General features: G+C 37.7%; 1 protein-coding gene across 2 annotated transcripts in view; it reads right to left on the bottom strand.

Annotated features, from left to right (window-relative positions):
• Positions 1-20,970, bottom strand: part of IQCA1 (IQ motif containing with AAA domain 1) — a 192,859-nt gene that overhangs the window by 104,192 nt on the left and 67,697 nt on the right. For both annotated transcript variants that reach the window (XM_031968250.1, XM_031968251.1), the window contains one exon: positions 2,872-2,956. In XM_031968250.1, coding sequence (XP_031824110.1) covers positions 2,872-2,956 — 85 coding nt within the window. The remainder of the gene's footprint in view (positions 1-2,871; positions 2,957-20,970) is intronic.

Below are 20,970 nucleotides of genomic sequence, written 5' to 3'. Positions count from 1 at the left end.
AATGGAAATTTGTTAAGGGATGTGCTGTTAAGTATAGAGTCCTTCCTCCCTTCTTTTCTCCTCTTCTCTCCTTCCTTCCTTCCATCCACCCATCCATTTATCCATCTAATCTATCTGTCCATTCAACTATCTGTCCATCTATCTATCTATCACTCTATCTATCTATCTATATCTATTTTGGTGAAGCAATTGGGGTTAAGTGTCTGAGGCTGGATTTAAACTTGATTCCTCTTGATTTCAGGCTACTGCTCTTTCCACTATGCCATCTAGCTGCCCCAAGTGTAGATTCCTAATCAAAGTAATCAGAATAAGCATAGATCCGCTTCTGACAGAATGAACAAGGAGAGACAAGCAGTTGTGGTGCTAGATGCAAATAGGACAAACTTCTTAATGAAACATAAAAGTTATAGGATGATTTTAAAGAGAAGACTCTAACATTATGCTGACATGGGAAAATTTTAATCCAAAAATAACTATATAAATTCTCACAATACACTTTACTACCAACATATAAAAAATAAATGTGGTACTAATGATATTAGATAAAGTTGAATAAAAATGAGAAAGAGTTAAAGGATAAGGACAAGACCTGTGATTATGGGTATAGGGAAACTCCTCTTATCACTGTAGGTCAGCACTCTCTCAAAAGCCTTGTTTTAGACAATTACGTAGAATGCTGAAAGATGAAACTTGCCAATGTGTATCAGAGGCTGGATTTGAACCCTTGTCTTCCTGGCCAAGACCATATATCTTCTACCACTGTACAACCCGTCTCACAGAAGAGAGGGCATTCTATTATGTTAAAAGGTTCTAAGCAAAATATGAACATATCATTCTCAAATATCTGCACAACTAACAATTTTGTAACAAAATTAATTAAAAAATGATTTTATAGGATTTCAAGAAAAAACAGATAAATAAAACAAAGAGCAAGAAATTCAGATACCTCAATATCAGAATAAGGTGAATTGAGTAAAAAGATTAATGAAAGATGTCACAGAGTTAAATAAAATATTTAACAAAGAAGATTTCACAAAGTTATATAGTAAACCAGTTGATACATGCAAAGACTATACCCTCTGTTTCAAAGGTCTTGTAATTTGTATGAAAATGGACCACACTGTGGACTTTAAAAAAAGATATGGGCAAATACATAAAAGCTAACAGCCTAAGGTGATAAGATTTACAGATGAGAATACTGTGAAATTAGTAATAAGGGCACAATGAATAAAAGGGCAGGTCCCCATGGAAATGAAAAGATTATCTATTAAATAATGCTTGGGGAAAAGAAGAAATGGCAAAACAATAACAGATTATAACTAAGAAAATGAAAATGTAGATACACAAAAAATCTTTGGGAAGAACCAAAACTTCACTAAGCTTGATGTCTGAAAAATATTCCTGACAATGAGTTCTATCCAAAAGTGGAATGAGATGCCTCAGGAGGCAGGAGGTTTCTCCTCCCCTAAGGTCTTCAGTCAGAGGCTAGACCATCACTTGTGTAGTATAGTGGGCGAAAAACACTGGTTTTGGATTCAGAGGGCCTCACTTAAAATTCTGGATTCTAAGGAGAATACCTCAATAGTCCTCAATTTTCTCATCTGTAGAATGATTACTAAATCAAATAGCCTCTTAGAATTCTTCTAGTTCTGGATTTATGAACCTATGGGTATCATGATCTCTTTAGATTAACCACAGAGTAGCTATCTATGAGATCTTAGATCCAGTTGGAGTTCCACTTCTAGTCCTCATTTTACTTCTTAATTCTGACGAACCTGGTAGAACCATCCAAAGACCCAGTGACACTCAGACAGACAGACACACACACACACACACACACACACACACACACACTATGGGTCCCACAGTTTTGTTCAAATCTCTGATATTTACTCCCCATGACTATGAGCAAGCCACTTAGCCTGCTTTGCTCTCAGTTCCTCTTGAGGTCCCCTCCAGTCCCAGGACTCTGATCCCTCATCTGAGCCCCATTTAGTACAATTTCCTGCAGAAACACAAGGAAGGTTTTTTCCTTTATTTGTTTTTAGTGGACGGCATTGTAGCTTTGCTAGAGAAAATGCTCAGAGAACTTGTCTGAGATACGGCTCCCTCACCAATATAAATATCCCAACAAGTTCTCCCAAAGGTTAAAGGGAAAGTAACAATAAGCATTATTTAGTGAATCCATGAAGAGTCAGTAGGTACCATTCTATTACAGAATCAGTGGCAATTTCTGAACCATCTTCCTCTTGATAAATATCAAAAACTAACAAAAAAAAACCCCAAAACAAAACCCGACAATCACCACCAAAAAACAAAAACAAAAAAACAAAAAACAAACCTCCCAAGAAACAAAGCCCAGACCGACAACCAAACAACCCACAAGTTTTAGGAAGTTTGCTGGGGATATAAAAATCAAGTCCTTTCGAATCTCTTTTCAAATACAAGGCAAGAATGAGACTAAATTTATCTTGAAATTTATCAATATCAAGTTATTTTTAATCACTTTTATTTCCAAATATATTCCTTCCTGGCCCCTTGCCATCTGTTGTAAGAAAGACTTTAAAAAGACAAGAAAAAATTAGTTCAGTAAAATTAATGCAACAACTAAGTCTTAATTAATTAATTAATTAATGCAATGCTCTGCATCCATTGTCCCCCACCTCTGGCAAGAAGGAAGGGGATGTGTTTTCATCTTGAATGTGTTTTAAAATCATATCTTAAGAGATGATAGATTGTAGTGAACCTGAGGAGAGGATTTTAATGGAAGAAACTATTAGTCTCCAATGCCCATCTTGAGCTAGTTTATTCCAAACTTAAAAAAACCCTCCTGTTTTTCATTTACATTTTATCTATAAATTTTAGACATACCTGTTGTGGGGTCTTATCTGAAAAAATAAGTGCGGAACCCCCTTCTTCTTCATTAGGGTAATCAGGAAATGTGCCAGTCATATTCCTAAAGGGGGGGAAAGGCAAAATGAAATCTGAATACTATTGTAGCTGATTCTACTTCGAGTCTGCTTTGTTGATTCTACCCTATTCCTCTAAATGACTGGTGATCACAAGTCTTATTTTCATTTTACATCAGGAGGCTGAAAATGAGATCTCTAATGGGAAAAAGTAATTGGATATAAACAAGGCCAGGTTTCCTCCCTTTCCGGGCCCTGATGGCTATGGCTGGGATTCGAGAAAGTCCCCTTTAAATTAGAATTGGCTTCCTCCCCCTTTCAATATAAAGTGACTTTGTGTTTGACATTCGGAATAAAAACGGAAGCACAAATCACTTTAATTTGTTTAATGTGAGGACACATAACGGATAAACACAGGTTTGGGAAACTGAACAGAAGGCAGAAGTAATTCCAAGGACAAACTCAGGAGTGCTGCTCTCAATACAAACATACTCTGTGCATGTTTCAGTCCGACAAGCTGACAAAACCCGTTGGCGTTTTAGGTTACAAGCTAAATTGTCTCCGGGCCTCAGATGTTTATACTTTCCATAATCATGTCTTTCTGCATTTAAAAATGGGCTTCAAATGCCACCTGGGGAAAGTTCAAGGAGGTCATCTCATGGCATTTGGGGAGACCACATAGGGACCGCTGGTACCGGGCATCCTCTATCCAAAAAATAAATTGCAAGGCAACCGAATTGAAGTTTGTGAGGACATCTCAGCTGACTAATTTCACATCTCCAATTATGACTTATAGTAATAATGATAATAGCATTTATAGGGAGCCCTTTATAAATATCTCATTTTATCCTCACAGCCACTTTGGAAGGGAGGTACTATTATTAATCCCATTTTACAGATGAGAAAACTGATGTGGATGACAGATAAATGATTGGTCTGAGGTTACACAATTGAATTTGAACTCAAGGTCTTCCTGGCTTCTGGATCACTGAGGGACCGATCTCTGATACTTGTTGATGGCTCCTGAGCTCTTGACCCATGATAGGATGACAGTACAACTGTAACCTAGATTCTAATTGTTATTCATTCTATCCAGAAATAAGTCAGAAAATATGTACTAGGTTACAATCACAGCAGTTTCTTTTTTAAAAATTTTAATCGACCCTTCCCTGGATGTTAGTTCCCCAGGAGATAAAACCATCCATCTCTTCCAAGGCTTTTAAATTTCTGCCAATGCAAACAAACCCTGGATGCACCAAATAGGGAAACCAAATAAAAAAAGGACTGAAACACTGGAATCCCCCAAAGAGCATTCTCAATTATGAGGTACAGTTTTCAATGGTCTTCCTGGCACTTCTCATGAAAGGAGGCTTGATTTCTGCAGTCACTTTTCTGGTTAGGAAAGGGTGTTCTCAGGGACATAATTTCATCTGTATCGGTGTGAGAGACTGAGCAAAGTCCTGACAGAGTCTCCGACAAACTGGCTCTGGCCCCTGCTAGTTTTGTGATCTTGGGGCGACCTCTTAAGACTCCCCAAGGTGCCCGAGTCTTTCCTCATCTATAAAATAAGCACAATTATAACCATTCATGACCTACTTCACCAGGGCGCTGGGAGAGTGACTCAGCAGCTATTAAGTATTATATACATGGGAGCTGTCATTGGTTCCAGTGATTAGTTTTTCCCTGAAATGGAATTGACTCCAATCTCAAAAACCTGAACATGGAATTTTCAGAGTAGTGACTGAAGTGATATATAGAAGACTGCAGGTGGGAATGTGGTAAGCAGGCCAAACATTGTTGGGGTTTTTTATTGGGGGGGGGGATGAAGGATTATTTTTCAAGAAAAAGACCAATGGCCCTGGACTGATAGAATAGCAATTCATAGAGCCACTACCAGAACACAGTGTTCCCACGAATGGCATCTCCTTGGGAATATTCAGTGCTAATAAATCTGGTCAAGACTCACTTGCCAGCACAAAGAACAATGGGGTCATTTTTTTAAAAAACCAACAAAACACCCACCAGAAGGCCCAGGGTGTCAATTGATGTAAAACTAAGTGGAAATAGATACTTGAAACCCAAAAAGGCTCAGGTATTTCATACTACATGACTTTTCTATATCTTTGTTTTCAATGTCCTTTAACATTCTAAACATTTTTCAAATAATGAAATAAATGAAACATGTGGTTCTACCTATGGGGACCAGATGTGTCAAATGAAGCTTATGCTCAAATACTTTATGCTTTTCTTATAAATAAGAGGAGATGCTCTTACCTTTATTTCTATGGAGCCATCCCTTTGCTCATATTAGTATTTTTTCCCTTGGAACATCGGAATTTATCATTTATGAAATGTTGTGAATAATGTTTTTATTTATTCAGTAAAAGAAAATTTCATCTTTGCATATATTTTCTACTCTTTTATTAATTTATTTTTAAATCTTTGTTTCTTTTTTTTTTCAGATTTTCAGAACTTATAGTTTGGTTGTAATAATAACACAATTTTGTGTCCTTGCAAATTAAAAACTCTGAAAGATTCTTTGGTGAAAAGATTTTAGAACTGACAAAAAATATCCTATGTGAAATTTCAGAGTGAATTCAAAGATGTCAATGTTACAATCGCTATGTCTGAGGAAGAGAAAGAACATTGCTCATTTGATTTCAGTGACAATGAAGTTTCTCCTATAGCTAACAATCTAAAAGGTAATAAGCATCATACCTAAAAGTTCACGGACAAAATACAGATCCACAATGACTGAAAAGGAAAAATGGTAATTTTTCTTTTCTTTTTCTTTTCTCTTTTTCCTTTCCTTCCATCTCTCCTCTCTTTTTTTCCTTTTTCCCCTTCCTTTCTTTCTTCCTTCCTCCCTCCCTTCCTCCCTTTCTTCCTTCTTTTCTTTCTTCCTTCCTTCGTTCTTTCCTTCTTTCCTTCCTTCCTTCTTTCTTTCTTTCTTTCTTTCTTTCTTTCTTTCTTTCTTTCTTTCTTTCTTTCTTTCTTTCTTTCTTTCTTTCTTTCCTTCCTTCTTCTTCCTTCCTCTTCCTCTCTCTCTCTCTCTCTCTCTCTCTCTCTCTCTCTCTCTCTCTCTCTCCTTCTCTTTCTTTCTCTGAATGGGCTGTTGTTTCTCAAGCAATGTGAGAATGCTTATAATAACTAAGTATTATTACCCTTCAACCTGGCTCTGCTCCATATTTTATAACCCGTGTCACTGGGGAAAGTCCCATGCTTTCTTTTAAATTTTACTTAGTGAGCCAAAGCTTAGAAACATTTTGAAAGGTACAAATTCCAAGGTCAGTGATTAACAGGTAATGTTAGGTGATCTGCTGCTGCTTTTGTTTCAATTTCAGTGACTCCATTTGCAGTTTTTTTTTTTTTTTAGCAAAAACACAGAAGTGGTTTGTCATTTCCTTCTCCAGCTCATTTGACAGATGAGAAAACTGAGGCAAACAGGATTAAGTGACTTGCCCAGGATCACACAGCTACTATGTCTCTGAGGCCAGACTTGAATTCAGAAGGAGTCTTCCTGACTCCAGCACTTTGTCCACTCTACCATTAAGCTGCCCTAAGTGGTCTATTATATTAGAAGAATTAGAAAAATTACTTGTGCTCATGACATTACCAGTGGAAGAAACCAATTCTCCCTCCCCCCCAGAAGTTTAAGAAAAAGCTTCTGATGGTATACTCTGCCAACAAAACTATGCCCCAGAAATGATTGCAAGATACAATGAGGTATCACATTTTGTCCAGCATCCTCACTGTGGAATCCTTTTATTGGAAATTGTTAGAATTCCTGCTGGCAAGGCAGGCAGTAAATGTATTCAAGATGTGTCAAACAAGCCAATCAAATCTGCCCTGAAATTTTGGTTGCCAGTACACGCTGAAGACAAATTCTTGCTCTTCGAAAAGATCCGAGAAGCAAAGAGCCATGCTCTGAGATACAGTTGAAGCTTATGAACCCACAATTTCACAAAGGCTATTACAATATAACCCATGGCAATTATTTTGTGTCCCTTGTTCTTTCCTTGAGACTGGCAAAGCTTAGGTGGAGCACAGTAGGGACCACTCATCAGAATCTTTGAGAACTTCCAAACCTAGAAGCTTGGAGCTCAGTACTGAGAAGAAGCCTCCAGGGACTGCTGAGTTCCTGACGTGTAACTGTCCTGAATGCTTGCCCTCCCTCCCAAATGCTCAGAGAAAAGTCCGAGGCAAAAGTCAGATACTCTCCTATTCTTCGAGAAGACCAAGGCTCTTGACTAAATGACAAAGTGGGACTCAGGGAAAATAGCAACTGGAAATGTCCTAGCCATGATGTGGAGCTGCAGTAAGATAATATATGAAGAGGTTTGTAACTCAAACATTAGACTCAAGGATGCATCCAAAAGGTGAGTGAAAAGATAGTGTGAGAAGATGCTCCTCTAGACAAAATGTACCATACTAGTGACCCTACAGTGCTAAGAAAGACCACAGGTGTATACTCCATTTGCAAAAAGCCCCTTTTTGGCAAATATGTGATAAAATATATGCAAAGTGTGATAACTAAATAAGTAATTACAAAAAGAAATATATTTGATGACAAATCTTTTCTTTCTTTTCTATACTGTGTAAAAGCCCTTTATATATAGCTATGAACAAATATTATAATTTTATCTTGAAACAAATATTTTCATCTGAATATATGTTCTTTATTGATTAAAAAGATAATACATCTCAATTGACACAGTTTGGGTCTTTGAAGATTGTATCCTTCCAGGTCCTTAGGCCTGATAGGGTAGAAAGCAGTCAGGGGCAGAGGGATGCCTGCAGTCCCTGCAGCAAGAGAGGATACACGAGTCTGTGGGTTGGTTAGTACAAGAGGGTGCTAAGTGAACAGTTTGAGAATTAACATTCTCCAACGTTAATTCATAACCTTTTACTTAACAAAGTTTGTCACTTTCTTGGCTTGTGAATTTGGCCTTGATATTTTTTTTCTGTCTGGCTCATAATTCCCTTTGGCTGGAGATAGTACTAGGGAGAGTTTGTCCAGATTAGGGAAAATATCTAATTTACATTTTGTTGGTTGGTCATATGACCTAGAAGCTTTCCAGCAACCCTAAATTTCAGAGCATGTATGATATATTAGTAGAGGGAACTTCCTGACCTGTGAGTTCCTTATATCAAAATTTTTTGATATATCTCATAGGACCAATCCTCTATCCCTAGGGAAGTTCCATTTTCTTGGGTGAAGATTTTCTTAGATGAGGATGGAAATAGGGGACATTCCAAGATTAGAGGTGGAATTTCTTGGTTTCTCTTTGCAAAGTGACATAGCCTGGAAATTCCAAGGAAGAAATGGGAATAAGGGACTTGGACTGAGGCGTCATCACCAAAAGTCTTCAAAGTGTTATCTCTTCATAGCTGAGTTGTGACAGAAGGAGGGACCATGAGTCACCCACCCTGTATCCCCAGGGGGCCAGAAGGTGAGCCCCAGGAAGCTGGATGAAATATCTCTGCCCAGCACAAGAGTAAGCCATTGTGCCTAGAGGAAAAGTCACTTTCTGGTTTGGGAAGGAGAGCAGTCAAGAAAACTCTAGTACCATAGAAACAGAAACAGGACAAAGTTCATTACATTAGTAAATGTGATTAGGAGAAGCAGCTGGAGATTGTGGGGGTAGTGAGAGTTTTCAGGGCTGGGAGAAATACTTTGAAAATATCATTGAATAATACAATTTTTTAAAATACCATTTAAAAATGATAGAGTCTTCATCAAAATTATTTGGTACTGGCTAAGAAATACAGTGATGGATCAGTGGAATAGATTAATTACATAAGACATAATAGTCAATGACTTTATCAATCTAGTGTTTAATAAACCCAAAGACTTCAGTTTCTGGGAAAAGAACTCACTACTTGGTTAAAAAAAAAAAAAAAAACTTCTGGGAAAACTAAAAAATAGTATGGAAGAAACCAGGCATAGACCAACATCTCACACTATATTCCAAGATAAGGTCAAAATGGGTACATGATTTAGATATTAAGGGTAATTAGGGGGGGCAAGAAAAAGTTTGCCTCTCAGATCTATGGAGAAGAGAAACATTTATGACTAAACAACAGATAGAGAACATTTCAAAATACAAAATGAATAATTTTGATTACATTAGATTTAAAAGTTTTTGCACAAACAAAGCCAATGCAAGCACAAGATTAGAAGAAAAACAAAAAACTGGGAAACAATTTTTACTGCCAGTTTTTCTGATGAAGGCCTCATTTCTAAAACAGAATCAAATTTACAAGAGTACAACAACCAAAGGATATGAAAAAGAAGTTTTCAGATGAAAAAATTAAAGTTATCAATAGTTATATAGAAATGCTCTAAATCACTATTGATTAGAGAAATGCAAATTAAAATAACTGAGGTATCACTTCACATCTATCAGACTGGCTAATATAATAGAAAAAGAAATTGAAAAAATGTTGGAGAAGATGTGGGAAAATTGGAACACTTATCCATTTTGGGTGGAGTTGTGAACTGATTCAACCATTTCCAAGAGAAATTTGGAACTCTGTTTAAGGACTATAAAAGTGTGCATACCTTTACTGTTAGGTCTGTATCCCAAAGAGAACATAAAAAGGGGGAAAGGACCCATGTACAAAAATATTTGGAGCCGTTCGTTTGTGGTGTCAAAGAATTGAAAATTGAGGGATGCCCACCAATTGGGGAATGGCTGATAAGATATAATATATGAATGTGATGGAATAAGAAATAATAAGCAAAGGATTTCAGAAAAGCCTGGAAAGACTTACATAAACTCATGCTGAATGAAGTGAGCAGAAACAGGAGAATATTGTATGTAGTAACAACAACATTGGGCAGTGATCAACTTTGATAAACTTAACTTTCCTAAGCAATGTAATTAGAAGAGATCTATTTTTAAAAAATGCTATCCACATCCTAAGAAAAAACTATGGAGGTTGAATGCATACTGAAGCACACTAATTTCATTGTTTTTTTTTGTTTTGTTTTGTTTTGTTTTTTGTTTTCTTTCTCGTTTTCTCCCTTTTGTTTTGATTCTTTTTCAACATGACTAATATCGCTTACCATGTTGGAAAGGTAGGAGGGAAAAGAAAGAAAAAAATATGGAACTCAAGATCTAATAAAAGTGAATGTTGAAAAGTATCTTTAAAAGTAATTAAAAAATAAAATGCTATGATAAAAAAAAAGATGGCTTAGATCTAAAAAACTACTTTAAAACATCAAAAAAAATTTCTTTTTAAAAAAAGAATAAAGATTAAAATGTTAACCATTTAACAAATGGTTTTCATTTAAAATTTTAAAAAATAAAATGATAGGGTCTTCACTTCCTTGCCCCCAGGTCAGGGAGAGAGATTGTGCTCCTGTGACAGGCAAGAGAAGGCTGAGCTAGGTTAGACGTAAGGAATGACTTCCATATTGCCTTTTACCACTATAAAAAAAAAATTGGAAAGTCATAGTTTCTGTTGAGCTGAGAACTGGTGCTGTGCTTTAGGGTTAAAAGCCTTTGGAGAATAGAAGGGCTTCTAATCAGAGGCTGGCGACTCGAAAACATCTTCTAAATTCCCCCAGTGGTTCAGGCTGCTCAGAGCACTGGGGCATGGCAGCTCTGATTGGAGCGATGGCGCATTTGGGGATTTTGAGGGGATTAGCTGAGGACCTCAAATTACTCGCTCTCAGGAAAACTGCTCTTTCAATTAAAAGTGGAAACAAAACTCTCCAGTTTGTATTTGACTTTAATTCATTGGAGCCTGTCCACCCCACCTCCGGCCTTGACAACCTCATTCATCCCCAAATCACTCTCTTCTACAGGTCCAATGCCAAGACCATTCTGTATGTGGAACCATTCTTTTAATTTGGGGCTCTTACCAGGGCTGGCTCTAAATCACCAAGCCTTCCTTCCTATTCGAGGCCCACTGTCCCACCCCTTCCTCCCCCCAGGCCCTCAGCGTTACACTAACTCCCAAACAAATTGCTAGCTATATTCTTGAAAAGACAAAGCCGGGGACCTCTCCAAAAGGAACATGGTGCTCTCCCTTTCTTGTTTCTGGGATACAGATATGGGGCAAGAGATCCTTCAGTCTCAAAAGAAATTGGCTCAGCAAATTCCTTAAGAAATAAATGGATGAAGGAAGCTGCTTTTACAGGAAGTCTTTCTAGATTCTCACCCCCAGCTTCAAGTCCCTTCCTTTGGAAATTACTATGCTAGGAGGAATAGTAGATGGTATGCTGGACCAGCAATTAGGAAGACCTGAATTCAGATACAGCTTTAGACACTTATCAGTTGTACGGTCAGTTTTGTAGCTAATTTCCTCAATTGTTAAAAAAACAAAACAAAACAAAACAAAACAAAAAAATTCAGCATCTACCTCCCAGGATTTTGTGAGGATCAAATGAGTTACCAGTAAAAGTGCTCACCATAGTCTACCTGACACATAGTAGGTGCTTCCTAAGTACTAGCTATTATGAACATAATTGATATTTCACTTACTTTTCTGAGTATATATTGTTTTCTTCCAATAGAATGTAAGCTCCTTGAGGGCTGTGACTACTTCATATCCCTTTGTACTCGGCCCAAAGAACAGAAGTTTGCCAAATGAATGAATGCATGAATGAATGCATGATTTTTTCCAGTATTAGTCAATAAATACCTACTCTATTCCAGACTCTCTATTAGGACCCAAGGATCTGAGTCCAATAAATAGGCATGTAGTTGGATGGGCAGTTAATTGAGTTGGCCACACTCAATTAGTGTCTATGGCAATACAATATGAATCTTAAATATATAGTGTAGTTGTGTGGTGAAGTGAGCCCTGAAGGAAGAATCCAAGGCAGAAGCATCTATTTGGCATTTACTACTGGCAAAGCTCTGGGATGAGGTGCCAGGGATATGAAAATAAAAAGAAAAGTCTTTACCCTCAAAGAGCTGAAATTTTACTGGGAAAATTCTATAGCTCTTTGAAAAAAAAAAAAAAAACAAATATTGTCTGAGCCAAGGCTCATTTTTTCCCCAAAAAACATCAATCTTCAGTGAAGCTCTATAGTTGTGATGTAAAAATAATGATTACAGGTGACCAAAAGTTTCCAATCAGGTCCAAGGTGGGTGTGGAATGTTGAGCATTTAAACGTCACAAAGAAGTGATATGAAGCATCAAGGGAAGGTGGCCAATGAAAACCAAAGTGAGTGGGGAAAGGGTTGGACAGATAAAGATCAAATGGATGTTCCACTGGTAGCTATAGAGTGTTAAAAGCCAAAGTGGAAGTCTGTCTCTGGTCATCTCTGGTAGACTGATGACAGGATATGAACAAGGTTTGTGAACCAAGGTTCTTCCCTTAGCAGAGTAAGGGGTGAAAGGATGATCTTCCATTCTAAATCTATGCCCATGGAGCACAAACTCTGGTTGAGTCTACAATTTAGACAGGGCTCAAGACCTTTTCAAAAGCCCATCTTTGCTTTCTGAGGACAAGTCTAGTCAAATGTGAAAGTCAAAGCCCTGGAAGATTGGCTGTTTAGGGAGGAATTCTTTGGCTGTGGAGACCCAGGAAGCAGAGAAACATATTCTGTAGTTATCTTTTGTTGATTCTCAAAATAATTATTGATTGATCCAGGGCATATTGCTTTTTTAGAAGGATCGATTGGGTGAGATCAAGTCCAAAAATCATTATTAAGCACCTATTCTGTGTCAGGAACTATGCTCAGTACTGGGAATATAAGGAAGGACAAAGACTAGACCTTGAAAGTCAGTCCATGAACTTTTACCTTTATCATATAGGCAATAGAGAGGGGTAAGGAGGAAACTGGATGTCTTCTTGCATAGTAAGAAGAAAGTCTTTAAAAGAAGAAATGTAGAAAAAAAACCTAATTATTATTTTAAATTATTTTATTCAAAGAAAAATATTTTATTTATTTAATAAATTATTTACTTAGGAAATTTATCTATAATAAAATTTCAGACATTGGGAATACATACACAAAAATAAAACAATTTATCCTCTAGGAGTTCCTAATGGGGGAGAGATGTGTACATATTAGCATGTACAGAAAATATACACAATGAATACAAGCTGGGCTTGGAAAGGTTATTCTAGCAGCTGAGTGTGGGGGTGGCTGAGTGGAGAGGAAGACAAAGGGCACCAGGAAGAAGGTGGAGTTTGAGTCTTAAAGTCAACAAAATTGTTTGATTTGGAGAAATAAAATGCTGTCTTGAAGTCTCCTCTCCTACAAGTTGTCTTTCATGTACTTACTAATCATACCAGAGTTCTTGAAAGATACAAATGTTTATTAATGATAGTTGAAATATAAATCATAATGCCTGCCAAAGGTGATCTCCATGGTCAAGGAGGAAGTCCAGCACAGAATCCAAATGGAAAGGGGATTCCCTATACATGAGGTGAAGTTCTATAGATTCTCTTGTGGCATTATGAGAGCCACATGAAGACCCAGAACTGGCCAGTGTCCCATATGAGATCCATAGGCACTCAAGAGTTTAGATTAGTTATCCACACAGGAAAAACAAAGTGGATGAAGAATTTTAATTTGACTGGAATCTGATATGTAGCTGACTGGATAATCCATAGAGCTCTTCTTTGAACACATTTATCATGGACAGACATTGCAAACAATGAGCTCAGTCTAGAATTTGGGCAAGAGGAATAGGAGGCCGAGTTGCTTTTGTGTAATTGTGCAGGGTTGCTAACGATCTTGAGCTTCTCTCTGAAATCAAAGTCGAGTATTTTAACATCATTGTTGTTCCAGTAGTGCTGTATGACTACAAAGCATGGTGTGGTACAATCTCTGGAAAACTGAAGTTGGGAATGGCCCAGAGGGTAATAGAGAAGGGTAGGGTGGGTATAAGTAACATCGCATAACATAGCATGAGTAAGGAATTCTGTGGAGTTCAGTCAAATTAACAAGCATTTCTTAAGTACCTACTATGTGCCAGGACTGTGCTACATGTTGGGAAAAGGCTGCTCTCAACAACCATATAGTCTAACGGAAGAGTTTATTGTCTATTGGGGGTAAAGAGTGGCCATCAATAAGCCTTTATTAAGCACTTACTGTTAGGGACTGCGGTATCTGTACTAGAGGTGCAAAGAAAGGCAAAAAAAAGTCTCTTTTCTCAAGGAATTCCAGTCCAACGGGGGAAAAGGAAGTCAGTCAATTAATAAGCATTGATTAAACACTTCTTATGTGCCAGACACCACACTAAGTATACAAATAAAGACAAAACTAATCCCTACCCTCAAAGAGTTTAGGTGCTAATGGGAGAGTAAATAATGAGGTACATACAAGATATAAAGAGTAATGGAAGGTAGTTTCAGAGGGAAAGGCACTAGCAGAGGGATAAAATCTGGTCACAAAATATAGCCAAAAATGGGCCAATCAGTTAGTGAGAATAAAGGACAACTAATGGACACTTTTACATGTGCCTTTGGGATTCACACAATGGTGAGAGAACATGATGAGGCAGCCCGACATCGTAGGCTCATGGGAAGGTGCGGACAAGACTCACAGGCTGCACACAAGTCGCGCTGTGACTGATGAGATCACAGATTGGAGCATTTAAAGAAGGATGTGAAGGTACCTATAGGTCACAATCTCTGAAGGACATTCACTGATGAAATTATAAATCCATTGTGATATTATCTTATCTTCACCAAAAGTAAGTTATCAAGGTAGGATTCAAACCCAGCTTGGCTGCTCCCTTACCACAGTGACCTCCTACTTCTCATAATAACAGCTTCCGTGTAAGCATTTTTTCTTTTAAAGACTTCCAGGTTCATCTGTGACTTCATCAGGATCATCTGTGACATACAGAATGACCAGGAGGGAAACTTTATACAGCTATAGATCAGCACCTAGTCTTACACAGAGGTTCCTTGACTTATCCTAAGTCAAACCGCTAGTATTATATCAGAGAAAGGACTAAAGAACTTGAATCCACATCTTCCTAATCAAGAAGGTCAGTTCTTTGCTCACTATAACCTACTGCCTCTCAAACAACAGGAAAAGTATCTATAAATATAATGAACTCACTAAATCCCACTCCAAAACCCTCAAGCTCACACTTTCCCACTTGGTAAATGAAAAAGAATATTTACCTAGGGAAACTCTCCCTCCCTCCAAAAAAAAGACCTCCAGGTTCCTTCTTACCCTTCTCCGTTGTCTACATGATAAAGGTAGAAATTCACAGACCTTCAAGGTCCTTTGCCTTTCCTGGCACAGAGTAAGTACTGAATAATAGCCTGTGAGCTTGACCTCTTCCAATCTATCTTTCTAAAAACACATTAGGTCCTAAATCAATCAATAAGCATTTATTAAGTATTAACTACGCACTGAAGACTGGAAAGACATAAACAAAAAAGAAACAGTCTACCCTCAAAGAGGTCACATTTTAATAGGGAGACAAGTGTACATATCAAAGCATATATGGAAAGAATACACAATGAATATACCAAATGAGTTTGGTGGGGTTATTCTAGCAGCTGTGTGTGGGGAGGGGACGGGGGGGGGGGGGGGGGGGGGGGGGGGGGGGGGGGGGGGGGGGGGGGGGGGGGGGGGGGGGGAACAGAGAGGAAGTCAAGGGGTTCCTGGAAGAAGGTGGGGCTTGAGCTGAGCTTAGAGTCAAAAAGCCCAGGTTCCAGGCTCACAAATTGGAGAAGTCACAAGAATTGTTACAGAGAAAGCTCTTGGAGAATAGGAACGAGCTCTCATTGCTGCCTCATTGTTGGCAGGCAATGGCAGTTATGTTGGGGGTGGGGAGTGGGGAGGGGAATGGAGATGTCATTTGGTCCACAGTATCTCTAAATCTATCTAATAGCATTATAATGTGGTTCTACTGTATTAAAAGTTCATGCAATTTAAGTGGGGTTTAAACTACCAATAATCCTATCATCCTTCAATAATTATCTACACACAATGTGGTGGGAATTGCAACCCGCCTGCTTGTTATCAGCACTGTTTTCCACACTTTAAAATTAAATATTTTATACTCTGGCTCTTTTTATGAATCTAGCTTCACAAAATAATTTCCCCTAGCATACACAGATACAATCAAATGCTTTACAATTCCCTTAAGCAAAATCCCTAATTTCCTCTCTTAAACCATCCGAATCCCTGAGTACCCTTTTGAGACTTCAGGAAAATGCATACGCCAGAATCCTTGAGTTAATTAGTTTCTTCCTTCTCCCCCCACCCCCTAACTATTAGTTTCTTACTCTCTGCTTTGGAAAACTAACATTTGCCTAATTCTTCTTCAAACCTCTTCCCACCCTAAAGCCAGTGAACATCTTCATCGATCTTGGGGACATTTTCCTTCTCCTGAACCCCCTAAAGTCAGCCTCCCATCTTTGCAGACAGGGCTTATTAAAAAAATCTTTTGATTTTTTTTTCCTTCACTAAAAGACTAATGGCTATTTCCAAACAATTAACATTTTTCTCATCATCAGCTTTTTTTTTTTAAACCAGGCTAACACTACAATTTCTCTTCCTTTTCTCTTAAAGATTCTAATTAAATGCTATCTTTATTCCTCTTCATTGCTTCTTGGGGTGGGGGGAGAGAAAATAAACTCTCTTCCTATTAAGGCAATTGAAGGTTTTTTGGATTCCCACATTTTGTATCCCTTTAAAGTTCTTGTTTTTTCTTCCAGGGTAAGTTGTCATCTCTATTCCATGGAAATGGCTTCCTGGGGTTCATTTTCCTTTGTCCTTCAGCTGCTGTATCTAGACATGGCTCCAAAATATTCAACCTCAGGTGGGTTTTTTGAGTAAGAATGTATAGAACTCTCAAGAAATATGTACTAAGAAAGGAGACTTTAAAGCAAATTCTGGTCCTTTTTTATGTCTTTTTTCATTATCATGAATTTCCTTTTTTTCCCCCTAAAGCACCTGCTTTAAGAAAAAGCCTTTGAATATCTCAGTAGCACAGCTGTTTTTTTCTTAGTAATTGAATCCATAATCATTTTATCTGTTAAAAATTAGATTAACCTTCCCTCTTCTCCCCCCACACATTCTAACTCCTCTCCCCTAAGTTTTGTGCTGCCCAAGTAAATTCTATTTTCACTGTTTTACTATTTATATTTTCCTATTGCTTTAAAAAAATACAACCAAGCTTCTATCTTAGGCAACTGTTTAGTAGGAAATTGTGTATTTTAAAAATAAGCTTTAATGAAAAATGAGCTTAAAATATAGGAAGATATGACAATTGTCTTGGATGTATTATATTTGTTATGATTAACCAGACTTATATGTAATCTCTAGGTGGTGCTGTAGAGGGCAGAGTTGGCAAATTGGTACTCACCCCTTATTCCTCCCTCCCAACAGAAAAAGCCATCTCTACCCACCGGAATGGCTCAAGGGGTGGGCTTTCTCCTCTGATTGATAGCAGCCTCAGGTGGAGACAGCCAAACCACTCTGTTCCAAAGTGATCCCAAAAGACAGAAGAGTTAACTCTTGATTTTCAACAGGAACAATGTCCCGATACACACATATTCTTTACTCTCCTGGTCTAGAAATTTTAGGTAATAAAATTCACAATACTGGCTACGAATCAAATGTAATAAAATGGCGAGTCTCCAGGTTAGAGAAAATATTTCTATTGGCCAGAGACTAGCATCTTTACCCTAAATTTACTCTGTGTAAATGACAGCTACTATTTTTCTGTTGAACCCTGTACTATTCTAGATAGATACAAACATATAGTGTAAGAAAGAAAGACACAAACATAGTGTACAGTGTTCAGAGTTACCCATAAGTGTTTATAAAAATCAAGACAAGATCAATAAAAAATAAAAACAAGATCAGTAAAAAAAAATAAAGAACTTACAGTAAAATTATGAGACAAATCAGAAATAGGAGTTAACTAGAGGAGAGAGAGCAAAGGTGGCAGGGAAGGAGGGAATTTGAGGGTGGAAGAGGGAAAAAAAAAACTATTAGCAATTTTTTCCCACAGTTCTTAAGTGGGGAATCATTTGTCAAACTTATTCTGAAGTCTTTTTGATCCCTGGAGGGCAGGCTGCCCTTGAGGCTAGCCTGCCTGTTCCATCTCTAGAACTGGACCACACACAGTTGGGCATCCTCAGGGATCTGATGACCATGGCGCTGCTGGCTCAGCTCCCCTCACACAGCTTCCCCAATCCATCTTTTCCACATTCTGGCTGCCCTGTTCCGTCCACCAGCCACTTTTAAATCTCCAGTGATATGACGTGGATGTTCAGCTCCACAGTGAGTGTTGAGTACATTGTGTTACAAATCCCAAAATGGCCAGCTAGTCCTGCATATTTCATTTTTAGCTTGCCAAGTAGGCCAGATCCTTTTAAGTGAATGTGACGTACATGCGACCTATGGCCCATTAATGAAGCCTTAAGCTTATATATATTGGGCTTCTTTGGATTTTTCTTTCCACAATCTCTTTGGCTGATGAACCCATTTGGGGTTTTCCCTGGAGACCTCAAAATGAAGCTCATTTTTATATTGTACCAAAATGCATAAAAATAAAATCAAAAGTAGATACTGGGCCTAATAAAACAAAGAATATAGAATTTAGAATGTACTTAGTCCCTCAAAATATGCACAGCAGCACCAAAATCCACAAATAATTAAGATGGTTCTCTGCTTCCCCCAAGGACCCCTAAATTTGTCTAGATTTATAAGGTAGGCAGCTGGAAAGGGAAAAGGACTTAAGGTGTAAAGAGTCCAGCAATTCTCTTCTGCCTTTTGTCTTATGATCCAAAGACCAATATTGTTCTCCAGGTTGATTGTAGTGCCCTTGTTGAAGCTCCCCTAGCAAACAGAAGATACTTAGTACTAAGAGAGCCATGTCTCACCTCCTCTAGCCATCTCATAATCCATTACTACATCATTCCACTCCTCCACATCCGTTTCAGCCAGCTCCTTGGTTTCTTCCAAGCAATTCTCTGCCAGGGAAAGAGGCTTGGTTCAAGAACTCCTCCCACTGCTGGTTCACAAGTTTTTATCTCTTAGGCTCACCAAGATCATCCTTACTACCCCTGTTACCCCATATCATGCAGTTCTTAGGAGAGCTTCACAAATTTCCTTCTATGAAACCCAGTCCACATCTGGGAATAATCATTCTATCTTCTCGGCATTTCTTTTCTGCAGGCTCTCAAGTGCTTATGTATCACTTAAAAAATAAATGTTTATTGATATCTTTCACTTTCATATTTTCTAAGTTTCCCCTACATCTTCTCCCTTTCTAGACAACAAATAACATTTTTAAAGAAAAATAAGGAAAAAAGAAAAAAAAGAATTTGCAAAATCTATGAATACATTGAAATTCTGACAACAAGCAATATTCCAGATCAGTGGATTTTCCACCTCTACATTGGAGGTGTTTTCACATATTTCTTCTTTGGGCCATGAAGACTTTTTATAATTTTAAACATTGACTTTTGACCCTTTTGATTATATGCTTGTTTTTTCATTACATTTCTGTAGTTATTACATTTACTATTATCTTGACTCTGTTTACTTCAAAATGTATCAATTTGTGTAAATCTTCCTAGGCTTCTTTGTATTCATTCTATTCATTTTTTATAGCATGGAGATATTTCATCATGTTCATATCACAATTTATCTAGTCATTTCTCAATCAATGTGCACCTACTTTCTTTCCATTTCTTAGCTAACACACACATAAAAATACTGCTATAAAGATATTAGTATATATGGGGATTTTTCTTGCTAATGATCTCTTTAGGGCAAATGCCAACTAGTAGGATCTTTAGCTCAAAAGGAATGGATATTTCTTTTTTATTATTATTAAAGCTTTTTATTTTCAAAACATATGCATGGATAATTTTTCAGCATTGACCCTTAGAAAACTTCGTGTTTCAATCATCTTATCTGCATAACTAAAAGCTGTTTTCCCAATAGTTGCTATGGTTCTCAGCTCCACCAACAATGCATCAGTGTGTTTCTCTTCCCCCATTATTCCCATCTTTGCAAATTTCCAGGGTATTGGGTTAAACCTCTGGATTGTTTTGGTTTGCATCGTTAGTAATTTGGAGAAACTCTTCAGGTGGTTGTTGACAGCTAGTAATTCTTCCCTTGAAATTTATTTCATATCTTTTAACTATCTATTAGGGGTATATTTCTTTTTAAAAGATCATATTCAAGGATGTAGCTTCGGTATAAACACTATCTTGTGAACCTGCAGATATCATAAATATAGTGTCTATAATACATAATCATAAAACAGTGTCTTTTGAGATGAATTCACAAGGAAGTGTGGTATCTGGTTCATATTCTATTAAAACATTGTTAATAGGATGAGAAAATACAAGAGCGAGAAGGTGCACTCATTATGTAAAGTCTTCTAGAATCTTTGGTTTGTTTTCCATTTTATTCCTTTATCCCTTCTTTCTACAGACTTTATTAAATGCCTATAATGTGGCAGGTTCTGTGCCAGGGCCAAAGGAAGATAGCAGCCATATGCCCTTTTCAGAAGATGGTAAGTAGTCCAGGTAAGTCAGAGCATAGAGAACACAAGAGGGAATAGTTAGATTGAAGCCAGGTTTCTGAAGCCATTGGACAGTAGGTTAAGGGGAATGAACTTCCTCAAGTAAGTAATGGGAAGAGCGTTCTCCAAGGGCTGCCATGATCAGAGCTACAACATAGGAAGGTTTCAGTGCTACATAGAAGAAGGCCTTTGAATGAAAGGATGGACATTCATCATTCCCAGAATGATCCATGCCTCCAAGTGCCTTTCAGTGGTTTCTTGTTCCAGTGGTTCTGACCTGATGGAACCCTAGAAACTGGATGTACTCAAAATGCTGAACTCTCTTATGCACATTCTGTGGTGGAAGCAACATCAGTCACCCCAAAATGGCATATTTTTTATATGGAAAGAGATGCCAGAGAACTTTTTAAAGAAGCCAAGAACTTCCAAAGATCCCCAGAAGGAGCTTGGGTTTTGTTTTATTTTGTTTTGCTTTTAGGAAAACTATGGGGCAGGGGGAAGGATGTTGAATGACATGGGAAATGGACCCATTAAATGCCCAGAACTAGGAGAAAAAAAAGCCAGCTAAGAACCCTAT

Source organism: Sarcophilus harrisii, chromosome 4 (assembly GCF_902635505.1).
Source record: "Sarcophilus harrisii chromosome 4, mSarHar1.11, whole genome shotgun sequence".
Lineage (NCBI taxonomy): Eukaryota > Metazoa > Chordata > Mammalia > Dasyuromorphia > Dasyuridae > Sarcophilus > Sarcophilus harrisii.
Note: the sequence above shows the minus strand (reverse complement) of the source record. Positions and strands in the feature narration are given on the sequence as shown.